The sequence below is a fragment of the Kwoniella shandongensis genome, chromosome 1 (assembly GCF_008629635.2).
Source record: "Kwoniella shandongensis chromosome 1, complete sequence".
Lineage (NCBI taxonomy): Eukaryota > Fungi > Basidiomycota > Tremellomycetes > Tremellales > Cryptococcaceae > Kwoniella > Kwoniella shandongensis.
The window spans coordinates 1,687,375-1,699,916 of record NC_089287.1 but is presented as its reverse complement, the minus strand read 5'-3'; the positions used below and the strand labels follow the sequence as shown (position 1 = coordinate 1,699,916).

Genomic DNA, 12,542 nt, shown 5'->3' with positions numbered 1-12,542 from the left:
ATTCCCCCTTAAGCTGACTCAACTCGCATCGTCCCACCTGATCCATATTACCTCAAAATGTCCTCGTTGTCCTGACACGACTCACACCCACTCTAACCTACCTTAACACTACCACCGTCACTCTCCCATCCTTTCATCTTTTGCCACCCCCTTGCCACACCTCCACTCACCTTGCCGGTCGTCCATCATTCCCCTTTGTTCACCATCTCTCGGTGATCAATTGCACTGGCTCATCCCTCTACCTCTCAACTTTCGAGCTGGAGTTGTGAATTTTATATCACACTCTGTCACGGGCTCATCGCCTGACATGCCCGAATAGCACCAAATACGGATCTTGGTCTGTGGCACAAAGCACAGGTGAGTCAAGTCAACTCGACCGTAACCGCAACCACGGCCGTACCCGCTGTCACCTCCTTTCTTCAGCACCTCCTTTCATGATTTCTCCTGATCTTCTAGGGATGACATGGGGAAATGGGAGTGTTGCGATCGGGTGTGATGCAGGGTTGGAGACGATTCTTTCTTCACTTACTTCTGTTTTCTGTGTTGTTTTCTCCCTTTTTTGCTTCTTCTTTCTTTCCATCTTCCTACCATTGAATCTAGAATCATATCAAATCAAAGCCGGACTGGGATCTAGCGAATATCTGACTAATCTGCGATACAACGTTGCTTCCCGACTGAAGCGACTTACGACTGCGGTCATAATTACCTCGGAGACACCTGCTGTATCCTCATTAAGTCATCGGTGGGTGTTCCTTCCTGTCTTGTTGCGGCCATCTGATCAGAAGTTCTACTATAACACATTCTGTCATAGCGTAGGCCAACATCGACTATGTCTTCTCACTACTTACCGCCGGCGCCAAGGGAATCAAACCAAGCGATCATACCTCATGCTGCTTCCTATCCGCCACCTCCTGCCTTTTTCACGGCATACACGTCCTCCGCGTGGCAATCGAAACCTCCTATCTCACAATCAAGACCCTACGTCTCTCCCGATCCATCACCGACCACTGCAGGATTCGGCATCCTGCCCTCGGACAGCTTTCCGCCCCCTACTCCTGCATTGCAAAGGGGAGAACGGCCCTTGCTCTCGCTGTTTCAAGGTAGCCATCAAGGTAATGTGCCTCGACTCGTTATTGGAAATCAACAGCAATCTCAACAGGTCTATTTCAACTCAACACCGAAGGTCGGGCCCACAGAAGTGGATCCCTTTTACAACCCGGCTGTTGTCGCTCCAAAACGGTCTACACCTGCGAAGAAGCCTAGAGCACCGAAGAAGGTGGATGGGAAACAGGAATCTTTCCTGACAAAGCTGTATGCGTGAGTGAGCGTGCAGTTATCCGACGATTGAGCACAGCTGACGGACAGACACTATAGGCTCCTGTAAGTTGAAGTTGTCGTAACCAAAAGCCAGGCTCTTGTGCTGACCGTGGTGCGCTCACCCAGAGAGCAGCCAGAGTACCAATACGTGAGTGAGAGTGTAAGGTCTCTTAGTGATAGCAGAAAGACTTATGGACGACCTTGCAGATCATTCGCTGGGATGAGACAGGCGAGACTATCATCATCGAGAGCCCTGAAGAGCTCGCCGACAAGATACTGCCAGTTGTATACAAGCAAAGCAGATTTGCAAGTTTTTCCCGACAGCTGAACGTGGGTCTTCCTTTGTATGCCCAACGTCCTTCCCGCTGACACCTGATTGTAGATTTATGGCTTCAACCGCAAGTTGAGTCTTCGCAATGTCGAAAGGGGGATATGCGACCCAGATGCCAGTACCTGGTGTCAGTGCATCCTTTCCTATAAGTGACCTGCGCTGACAAACACGACAGCTCACCCCTTCTTACGCCGAGATTCACCTCAGGAAGATATCATCAACTTCAAGCGACGTGTGCCACCTCGTCCATCGCAATCTCGACGTCGAGCTAGTACGCAGACCGTGCAAGACGAAGAGATGTCGCCCACATCCTCGGAAAGGAGTTTGGAGTTCCACTCGACTCCAGACCCATACCAACATCGCCTCCTACCGGATGTCCATGAGGATAGACCGTTCGTCTTTCCTCCGCGGGTGGCATCTTCGTTGCAAGTAGAATATGTTCCCAATTTCTCCTTTCCTGATCAGATTTCGCCTACGACTGTTACGAATGACTTCAGTCCCCGCGGACTGGAACACAACAGACGATCCTCTATCCCGGTGTCTCATCAGCCATTGGACATCTCGAAAGACCTCTCGATGGCCTTGCCTGCGAGCTTTCAGGAAGTCGCTTCCCGTAAGTCCTCAATGGAGGTGCCCCAATCTGCTCCAGCCAATACCACATCGATTCCGATCCCAATTCGAGTCACACAACAACATGCTAGGACACGCAGTGTTCAGGGTGAACCTCCTTCGGCTATGCTCTTCTCTCCATTCTCTCCCGGTTCATCGAACGGAATTTCCCCTGCCAATATCCCACTGCCGAATTCCAAAGATAACGGTCAGACCATACCTGTCCACTACGACAACGACTCGAGCCCCTGGGCTCCCAGAAGAGGGCTCGCCGATCTCGCTGGAAATTTCGACTCGTCGTATCAGGACAACACGCCGCGACTGATCAGCCACCCCGTCTCGTTACCTGATGGCTTCGCTGGAACGGGTTACATGTTTGGGACTCATAACGCAACTCAACCATTCTCCGCACTCAGCGATGACTCGCCGATCGAACCCAGCACAATCTCTCCGGGTATCTACCAATCGGGATTCTCCTTCCCAACCTACACCAAGCAGACCGTCATCCCCGCTGCCCCAGCTGCGACCCCCCCTCGAGCATTCTCCAAGCCATCAACCATTGCGCAAACTCGACAAGAACGTCGAACGTCAATCAGCTCAAGCCCGTACTGCAGTCCTCGAGCGAAACCTCCCCTTCTGTCTTACGGAGGGAGTATGAGGACTATCGCTAGTCGAAGAGGTAGCGAGGCACCGTTGAACGGTCTGGGCTTGCAGTTGGTTGGTGTGGGAGATTACAAGCATGAAGATCAAGGTCTGCCTAGTGCAAGTGTCAAGTTTGTCGATCAACATCCTTTCGAAAGGATTTTGAAGGGCAGCGATGGTGATTATGGAAGGGAGTAAGCCGACTCTTTTATGTCTGTGTCATCATCCTACGCTTGTGACCCCTATCACGACCATCTCATACTGCGCTTATCACCGCCGCAACTTATACCACTGCTTGTACATTTTCGACTGCTGAGCGGTCCATCCCCCCGATTCATGATTCATGTTGTAGCTCCCCTCACTGTATACACAGTAATATCAATACCATCAGAAACTATCTCACTTAGTAGTCTTATATGTACACAAACAGATTTGCAGACGAAAGTTCGGACGAGGAAGGTTAACGAATGACATGCATATTCACGATTGTTCCATTGTAACTTGATCATGTCCAGTCTAGTGCCACCGCCACGAAGGGGAAGATCGGCAACCAACTTGTTTTGGCTCGAGATGTGGAGGAAGTCCATCACTCCATTCACTCCATCCGCGTTACAATTGTGATCTGTCTCCTAAATTCATGACTGGACAATAACAAAACTTGAAAAGCATGTTACCTCCTCGGATGCCTTCCCGCTTGCCGCAGGGTAATGGGAACGACCGAGCTGGTCTTCGACCCGATCCTGACGATGCGATCAGGTTGACTGATGATGATGCAGCTTCATCCCGACTGTGAGTGTTGCGTCGTGGTTAACCCTCCCTCCAGTTCATTGCTGTCACAATATCATTGAGTTACCCCTGTTATCATCTCGCCTACCATTCTTCGATATCGCTAACGCCTGCGACTTCTACTATCGCCATGCCAGCTCTGCGACCAACGCAGGCTATCTTCCCGACCCATTCGTGTCACTTCTTTACAAACCCCGTCTCTCATCCACCGACGCCCAAGCCCACGTCCACGCCGGCGGTATTGGTGGTGGTCCCTCATCTCGTAAACCGCCGCTTATAAATGTCGGTACACATCATAGAACACGGGGCATAGATCTCCTTATCGACAAGTTTTTGGATCAGAACCAGGGTGGAGGGGCTGAGAAACAGATTGTGAGCTTGGGAGCTGGGAGCGATACGAGGTTTTGGAGATTGATGGTGGGTTATCCGGTGTCTTCCCCATCACTATGGTCTCTGACTATAAGAGGGATTACTTACTAATTGCTTGGATTTCTGACTCTATTGTCTAGTCCCGAGCACAACCACCAAGCTTGGCGAAATACGTAGAGATTGACTTCCCACATCTTACTTCGCCAAAAGCTCAACGTATCGCTCGATCAAGAAAACTATCCCAATATCTTACGAAGCCGAAATCCACCTCTCCCAGAACTACATCCGACTCCCTCACCACACCAATGACCATGGCCCCACCGAATCCTACCGCAACTACAACACCACCCTTCACGATATCCCAGGGCGGTACCTCCCTCCAATCGCAAAATTACCTCTTACTCCCACTCGATCTACGTCCCTCCCCTTCTTCCTCTTCCTCTTCCTCGTCTAACAACAACAACAACGAACAAACCATCTCCGAAATCCTCACTTCTACCCTCTTACCTCATCTCGATCCAACTTTACCGACACTCTTCTTGGCAGAATGTCTGTTCCCGTATATGCCACCAGGAGATTCGGAAGCGGTAATCAGTTGGTTTGGGAACGAGTTTGAACGTTGTGTAGGGGTGGTTTATGAGATGGTAGGATTAGGCGATAGTTTTGGGAATGTCATGAAGAGGAATTTGGCGGTGAGTGTTCATCCAATTGGCCCCCTGCCCCTTAAAAATCAATATCAATTGGAACTGGACTATGGTCAGAATGAAGTATTTGAGCTGATCGTTGTTCTTGGATTGTGTGGTAGTCGCGTAATCTGTCAATACCGGGCTCGATACCCTTCACGACACCACAATCCCAGGCAGATCGTTTCCTCGCATCACATTCGGATAGTGGGTCAGGTTCGACACCAAGTCGATTCACAGAAGCAGGGGCAAAAACACTCTGGCAAGTGAGAGAAGAATGTATCGATCCAAACGAATTACATCGGTGAGTAGTACTTCACAACAAAAACAGTGCAGCGGGCTAGTCATTGGACACAACGCATGACTGGCAGAATCTGTGCTGAAGAAGACCAATACTGACTGAACCCCCCTTCACTTGCTTAGTATATCCAAGTTGGAATTCCTGGATGAGATCGAAGAACTCAGATTGGTACTGGAGCACTACGTGATAGCATGGGGCACGAAAGGAGAAGGAATGGGGTCCATATCGCTCTGAGCCACCGACAGGTCACGATTCCATGTTAGACTATATCAAAGGGCGGTCTTAAATGGTAGACCCGCGGCGCAGCATGAGGGTATGCACATGCAAAGCAGAACGAGTTATATGTCAATCATCTAGAACGTCTCCTCCTCATCAGGTCTTTGCTCCGCACCCTCTTCCTCTCCTTCCGGAACCTATATCATGGTTAATCAATCAGCTCAGCACCAAGCAGAGTCACAAAACACGACAAGGTGGCCACCGGACTCACCTCGAAACCTTCAATAGTGGCATATAAGATCTCCTGGATCTTGGCCATCACATCGCTCTCTTCTTGAGTGATACCCTCGACTGCTGTTCGTTCTTGGACGATGAGTTCGATGCTTCGGAGTTCTGTGGGGGTTTGGGTGTGCAATTAGCATTGGCTGCGAGGACAGCATCGTCGCTCTGCGTGTTCTCCCTCGCCGTTCTCCTCCCATCGAACGGAAAGTTTTTGTCCCGTACTGCGGAGTTGGTCCTCTTAATTCCTCTTATAAGTCCCTCCTTCGAGGGAACGGCTCCCAGCCGAACACATAGCGAGACCCTATCCCCGGCATAGACGGCTTGCGACTCACTATCAAAGTAGAAATCCCGTTCCTTCAACAATCCCTCACTATGCGCCTCAATCTCCGCCACTCTAGCTTGCATAGCCGCGACCTGGGCCGAAGAAGCCGACGAGACCGTTCGAGCTCCAGCTGCAGGGGCACGAGCGAAGCTACCTGGTGCTCGGGCGGAAGTTGTTCGTGATGTTGATGGGGCAGGGTTGGAGGGGATGAGGCCGCCTCTGCGTTTGGGAGAGGTGGCGTTAGTGATGCGATTGTACTGAGGCAGTCGACCCTGTTCGTCCACTCACGCTCGTCCTTGCGCATCGTAGCCTTCACCACGACTGTGCATGTCCCAATATTTCTTCATCCACTGTAAGAATTCGAGGTTGTCTTGCATCTTGCACCTAATATGGGAGAATTAGCTGGCTGGCTTCATGGAAAGAAACGCTTGACGACTCACTTGACCAATCTGTCGACGGGTATAGGCTAGAACCAACGAAAGAAGACCATCATTAGTACCTCCCTTACAGTTTCCATTGCTCCGGGCTACCAGTGTCTTGACCCACCTTGTCGATCCTATGTGCGTTGAAAGCTTTTTGGAGGATCTTAAAGTTGTCCAAATATTCGTATTCCATCTTGGCATTAAACTTTACTCGGTTCATGGGTACGTCTCCTACTCCACCCAGACCAGAATTACATTGATCAGCTTTCCCTTCCTTCCCAGTCACGAAGTCATAACCCTCGATGAAGGTTGTGGTGGGAATTCGTTACTTCGGTGGGAGGTGGACGTACCGTATATCGAATCGATGATCTGACAATAGACGCTACCAGTTCCACATTGTTCTAGTTTCGTAATCACGGTGGGTTGGAGCAGGTCGTTCAACCATGCGAGTAATTCGCCTCGAGCTATGGGAAAAAGGAGGTAGAATCAGATTGGTCCTACTAGCGAGCGGGAATGTGTATTTGGGTGTGTTTCTGGGACAATGCACCGCCTGCGACTGGAGAGGACTACTCACATTCTCCAACGTAAACGGACATGTTGGTATAAGCGTTGGTTCGGTGCTTGGTATGTAGTTGTAGTTGTAGTGTGAGATATATGAGGAAAGAGACCAAAGTCAACTTCTGAAATAACACTCTCTAAACGCGCACGGACAACTGTTCTCTCGTCAAAACAGCGAACCACGAAACAAGACGCGTGGTTTCGCATAGTTACGTAACCCAGACTACGATACGCTGTTCTGACACGATGAAAGTCTACTGGTTTAAAAGGCAATTGCTACGTTGTTACTCTGCATCCGTAGCTATCTCATATCAATCCATACCCACCCATGCATTCTATGATGTAATCAGCCCACTGCCTGTGTATAACCCTTGTACTGATACTGACTTCTCTTTACGTTGCTACATGCGTAATTCCTGATCCTAATTCACATCCATGCTCCTTCGTTTTCCTCATCGTAACTTATGCACGGTACATCGCCATCTTTAGTGCTGGAATAGATCGTGGAATACAGTGGGTATCTCCGCAGACTACATTGTATCGACATTAGACTTTGGACAAGGAGTCATAGTCCTGGATTCGAACTCACCTTGAATCGATATGCGCATTCTGTACTTCTCAACATTTCCACATCCCCTCCGGCAGCTTGTACGAAACTGACAATGACACCGTTGACTTGCGGACCCTGTCTCGTCGTAGGTGGTACAGCGGCTGCTGCTCTCTGTGCATAACCTTCGACACTTCGAGGTAGATCAAAGTTGACAACCAATGGGGCCCATGGTACTTCTGGTGGTTTGACATTTACGTCAAAGACCACCAAGAAGCGAGGTCCGTTGCCGGATAGAGACAATCGCCATTGCTGAAGGACAGCCTTCTTCTGAGCAGGAGACATGTCGGGGGTCTACCATAACATGTCATGGTGCAACCGTCAGCTTCCACCACTTCGCTTGCGTAAAGGTTATGGCATGACCCCACACTCACCAAGTACAACGTTTCCCATTTTCTGCTTCCCAGTCTCAGAACCACAGCCTCAAGCATCGAGAACGTCCCCACGTGGATGATCGCTTGCCAGAGAGGATAGTCGTCCAACATCTTGCACAGCGTGTCCAACTTGTACTCCTTCGCCTTTGTCTGCTCTTCGTTGGCTTGACCACCTTGTCCAGCCTGCGCTCGTCCGGAACCAATTGTACCTGGACCAGACTCGACAGGAGCGGCAGCGTTGTTCGCTTGTGCTGATCCGGTGATCGTGAGGTAGACGTAGGTGTGTTTCAGATTGACGCCTGGTGTGACGGACGAGACGGATTCTTGCGAGTTGACACCACCTTCCCTTCGGACAAGGACTCGGACTGGATCACGGACTTGCAAAGATTGAGAGAAGTTGATCACATCGGTGGGGATTGTGTTGGAGCTGAGAAGAGGAAAAGTCAGTAGACAGATCTGGATCACGTATAGCTGAGGTATTACTCACAAGAGACAAGTCTGACGTTCGATGGTGGTACCTGCACCGGCGGTCGGAGCATTACTTTGCCCTTGTTGCGCGAATCTGGAAGGCGTAGCAGGGAAAGGCGTTTTGCTGGCCGGGTTGAAAGGCGAATGTTGACCCGCATCGTAGGGACTCGTCAAGCCGGGAGAGAAGGGAGTCATAGGCCCGCCAGGAGTCAGGGCTCCGTTGTTGTTACCTCTTCGAGGCGGTGGAAGGAGCTTGGCGACATTGAGCACGTTCTCGTACAAGTTTCGAGCCTGATGACACTATCAGCGACAGTCCACATATGTTGTTATTGACAGTAGGAGACCTACAATCAATTGGTCCACTTCATCAAGCTAGGTGAATCAAGTCGGTCAGCTGGAACGAGCATTTGCAATCGAGATCAACTCACAATCAACAATCGCACTTCGCTGCCTCCCAGACCTCCGCGTGCTGTCATCACCTCGTGAACCTTTGCTGGCGTTCCAACGAGGATATGAATCGCGTCTCTCTGCATTGTCGCAATTTCATTCTGCAATCCACTCGAGCCTGCCGCGCCTGCTGCGATTCCTGCTCGGATACCGATTGGTCCGCCGACACCTCGAATCACTACAAGATGAGGAGGATGAGTCAGCTCAGGCTACGACGAACGAAGGCGAGTGGCAGAGTTAGCGTACATTTGTGACATTGCATAGCTTGGTCGACCGTCGTCGTAATGATGATGACCGCAGGGCCCGCATATGGTCCAGAAGGCGGTGGCAGCGTCTGACACAAATGCAAAGCAGGGATGACACTATTTCGGGAGCATCGTCAGCTAAGCGATACGCAAAGAACGTCTACCGGACAACTGACTATGAAATGATCCTTTCCGTTGTCGGTGGAGCTTGAGCAATGATATCTGATCCCTTGATCATGAACGGTAAGACTCTGGTTTGGATCTTGTTCGGAAGACCAATTCTGTTCACAGCATAGAATCAGCGACGAGCACTTCGTCCTATCTTGGTACTAGGACGAATTTGTGCACTCACCCGTACTTCGAGATTGACCTCAACAGATCTACTTTGAGATTCAAATGTTCCCACTTGGTGATGACTATTCCTCCACCTGGGACTGCTGCACCTCCTCCAGTAGCTGGACCACTTCCACCCGGAGTCATCGTCCCCGATCCTCCAGCGGTATGACCAGCAGTAGACGGCCCAGGACTTGGCCAATCTCTACTCAACGCGCTGGGCGTATGAGCATGTCTATGTGGGAATCCATTATCGCCCAATGCCAATCCTCCTGGACCTCCAGCGCCTGCCGGACCACCGATTACACCACTCGAAAAACTCCTGTTGATCCCAGGTCGAGTCGGACTTGGTCCAAAAGGTCCACCGTGGCCGATCGTTCCTGTCGGAGTTTTCGATCCACCACCATTGCCATTGATATGGGACGATGGAGCGTTTGGAGTAGTCATTGGACCAGAAGAATTGATCATCCCTTCTTTGCCTCCGATGGAATGATGAGGTCGGGGTACGATTCCCAATGGACCGGGAGTACGATCGTTCAATGCGCTCGAACCTAGTGTCGTGGGAGGAAGGGAAGGAGGGGGACCGGAATTCTGTCGAGATAATTGTGATTGTTGAGTATGTTGAAGTCTCTGCAGTTGAGCAACTGAAGATGAAAGCGCCGAGATCTGTTGTGTCAAAGCTGAGATAGCAGCGTCAGATCCGGATCCAGCAATTGGAGGAGCGGAGGGAGGAGGGAGGAATGGTGATTGCGCAGACCCGTTGAGTCCATGTTGTGTTGATTCTGGCGGATCAAAAGGGGAGAACACAACTCCTTTCGGTGGTGAAGGATGGATACCCCGAGCTGCTGGAGGTTGTTGCGTCAGAGCGGTCCTGACCAAGTCTGAGAGTTGGCCGACCTGGGCTGAAAGAGAGGAGAGAGTGGTCTCCGTTCTGGTGAGTCGTGCATTGAGTGCAAGATAGAGTGGAGACGACTCAAGGTCGGGTGGTGGGGCTGCAGACTGAGGGACGGGTGTAGAATCGCCCGACATGTTGGAGGTATGTTGGGCGCTGAGGGGGTACGTCGATCACTAGGTGTGTATAAGGGGGAGAACTGCTAAGTGTACCGGTCGTGAGCCAATTTGTAGAGGTGATATAAAGTGGTAGCAAGACTAGACCGTGAGGAGGTGCGCTGATGAGCTAGCACAAATGAGGCGTGACGAATTCGAAGATCTCGGAGAATGTCGTCAGATGTCGCGCGCCGCAAATAGCTCTGATACTGAGAGACCGTCGACGAGCCAAGCAGCCGTATGACTATGGATACAATAAGGTGTCGAAGGGAAGTGCAGAAGGGAAGACAAAGTGATACGTCGTGATGGAGATGAAGATGATGGAGTAGGAGATGAAGATGTAGTCTACTGATTATTGATTTGGATTCAGGTACGAAGTAACGCTCTAACCTATTCGAGGTTTACGATTTTATCGACCACGTACGTGAGTATACAACGTAATAAGAACTAAATATGAGACCAAGACTCCGGATTATCCTCATGCATGCATTCCTCACCTTGATGGTCGGACTACCAATGATGATCTGCTAACATGACGCATGGACTACATCGACACAAAGGACGATACGTGTGTCATAGTCAAGTTTACGATGTCGTCAAGGTCCAAGAGTGTAGCGTGACGTGTACACGCGGAGAGGTCCGAGAAATTCTCGTTATGCGACGTCGTTTGTGAGCATTTTCAGAGCTCATATGATCGACAAACAGAGATACAGCAGATTGCACCGAATGGTCATCGTTCTCTCTTCGAAACGTCAAAGCACACATGCAAGCAAATCGCTTAAGCTGCTGCGTGACTATGCAACCGTAACTCTCCCCGCACAAGTTCTGCCTCTTGTCCCTTTCCAAACGTGCAAGTCATGAAAGGATGTTACATCCAAGCCTAGCCAAAACCACCACACCACAGCACCACTACACCGCTATAGAGTTTTGGATCTACTCGACCATCTCGACGTCACCAGACTCCTTCTTCTCAGTCTTCGCGGACTCCTTGGAGCCCTTTCGCTCGAGGATAGCCCTTCGGTCGCTGTCGAGCTAGATACCGGTTTCAACAATCAGCATTATTCCTGCAACTCTTTTGTCTCGTTCGAGCTGATGAGAAGTTCTGACTACTCACCTTGAGGTTGGTGATGACGACGTTGGAGGGGTGGATGCCGACGGGGACAGTGGCGGCGTTGGACTTCTCGACGTGAACTCGCTCAACGTGAATGACCCACTTCTTTCGGTAGACCTGAAGAGCGTAAAATCGACCAGTCAGCACAGACGTTTGACAACTCCTCTTCTACTGCCGAACTCACCTGGGTGACCTTGCCCTCTCGTCCCTTGTACTTTCCCCTGACGATCAAGACCTCGTCGTCCTTCCTGATAGGCAAAGATCGAGTCTGTGTCGAACGATACATCGTTAGCAATCAACCCCGAGAGCGTCGAACACCATGGGCCACTCCTATCCCTCCGTGACCTAGCCAATCTCCTTCCCCACCACTCCTCCGTTTTCAATGCTCAACCAAATAAATCCCAACTCACGGTGTGCTTTGATCGGAGCTCCTTGCTAAGAGGAGAAGACATGATCTTCCTCTTAAGGCCGGAGGGGGCGGCAAAGTGCGCCTTACGCGACTTTCTGCGGTCGGAAGCGAGGCCTAGAGGAAGGGGATGCAAAGTATCAGCATGAAGTCCTACTTGTGTATTGGCCCAATGGCCTATCGTCGTCCCCCTCCCTATGATGCGGTCTTCGAGGAGTTGATGTGGTAGAGACCGGTGGGCAGTTGTAGAGCGATACCCTACACCCCTCCTCCGTTCCATCGCGGGACAGCAAGAAGGGTTGGTGAAGTTCAACCACTATAGCCTAAGCATACAGTTGTCGACCCCGAAACCCTCTTGTCCATCTCCCATCCTCGCTTTGATTCTCCATCGCCCTTCAATTTCTTGCACATCCTCCATCTATCGATTCGTCCCCATCTCCTTCCTTCCAAGAACGGCTGCTCGAACACACTCCTCCATATTCGTCGAAAAGTTTGTCGAGGTGTCGTTGTCGTTGGAAAAGGGGGGACAAGCATAACATAGCTGTGTACCGTCGTAGCCAGACGCTCCTCACTCACCTGTAGAAGAAGCCATTTTGGATGATGATGTGTTGATGGTTGGAGGTAGAAAAGAAAGAAGACTTGTTCACTGGTATACGAGTCAAGCGC

The 12,542-nt window shown here is 50.7% G+C and overlaps 5 protein-coding genes across 5 annotated transcripts; 2 read left to right on the top strand and 3 right to left on the bottom strand.

Annotated features, from left to right (window-relative positions):
* Nucleotides 1-829: 829 nt before the first annotated feature.
* CI109_100611 (uncharacterized protein) lies at nt 830-3,097 on the top strand (the record flags this gene model as incomplete). The annotated part of the gene is made up of 6 exons (XM_032004628.1): nt 830-1,317; nt 1,375-1,380; nt 1,444-1,465; nt 1,525-1,647; nt 1,700-1,775; nt 1,824-3,097. The coding sequence occupies 6 exons, from the start codon at nt 830-832 to the stop codon at nt 3,095-3,097; spliced, it is 1,989 nt and encodes a 662-aa protein (XP_031861106.1).
* Nucleotides 3,098-3,566: 469 nt separating this feature from the next.
* CI109_100610 (uncharacterized protein) lies at nt 3,567-5,272 on the top strand (the record flags this gene model as incomplete). Its single annotated transcript, XM_032004629.1, has 5 exons — nt 3,567-3,688; nt 3,823-4,102; nt 4,195-4,746; nt 4,860-5,041; nt 5,161-5,272. 5 exons carry the CDS (start codon nt 3,567-3,569, stop codon nt 5,270-5,272), a joined length of 1,248 nt encoding a protein of 415 aa, XP_031861107.1.
* A 119-nt stretch (nt 5,273-5,391) lies between these two features.
* On the bottom strand, nt 5,392-6,876 carry CI109_100609 (uncharacterized protein; the record flags this gene model as incomplete). Its single annotated transcript, XM_032004630.1, has 8 exons — nt 5,392-5,451; nt 5,526-5,647; nt 5,869-6,077; nt 6,147-6,242; nt 6,299-6,324; nt 6,405-6,511; nt 6,631-6,744; nt 6,855-6,876. The coding sequence occupies 8 exons, from the start codon at nt 6,874-6,876 to the stop codon at nt 5,392-5,394; spliced, it is 756 nt and encodes a 251-aa protein (XP_031861108.1).
* Nucleotides 6,877-7,323: 447 nt separating this feature from the next.
* CI109_100608 (uncharacterized protein) lies at nt 7,324-10,341 on the bottom strand (the record flags this gene model as incomplete). Its single annotated transcript, XM_032004631.1, has 9 exons — nt 7,324-7,368; nt 7,428-7,739; nt 7,820-8,246; nt 8,307-8,578; nt 8,636-8,659; nt 8,716-8,912; nt 8,981-9,096; nt 9,156-9,260; nt 9,332-10,341. The coding sequence occupies 9 exons, from the start codon at nt 10,339-10,341 to the stop codon at nt 7,324-7,326; spliced, it is 2,508 nt and encodes an 835-aa protein (XP_031861109.1).
* Nucleotides 10,342-11,292: 951 nt separating this feature from the next.
* On the bottom strand, nt 11,293-11,922 carry CI109_100607 (60S ribosomal protein uL24; the record flags this gene model as incomplete). The annotated part of the gene is made up of 4 exons (XM_032004632.2): nt 11,293-11,391; nt 11,474-11,587; nt 11,655-11,738; nt 11,881-11,922. The coding sequence occupies 4 exons, from the start codon at nt 11,920-11,922 to the stop codon at nt 11,293-11,295; spliced, it is 339 nt and encodes a 112-aa protein (XP_031861110.2).
* Between the last annotated feature and the right edge of the window lie 620 nt (nt 11,923-12,542).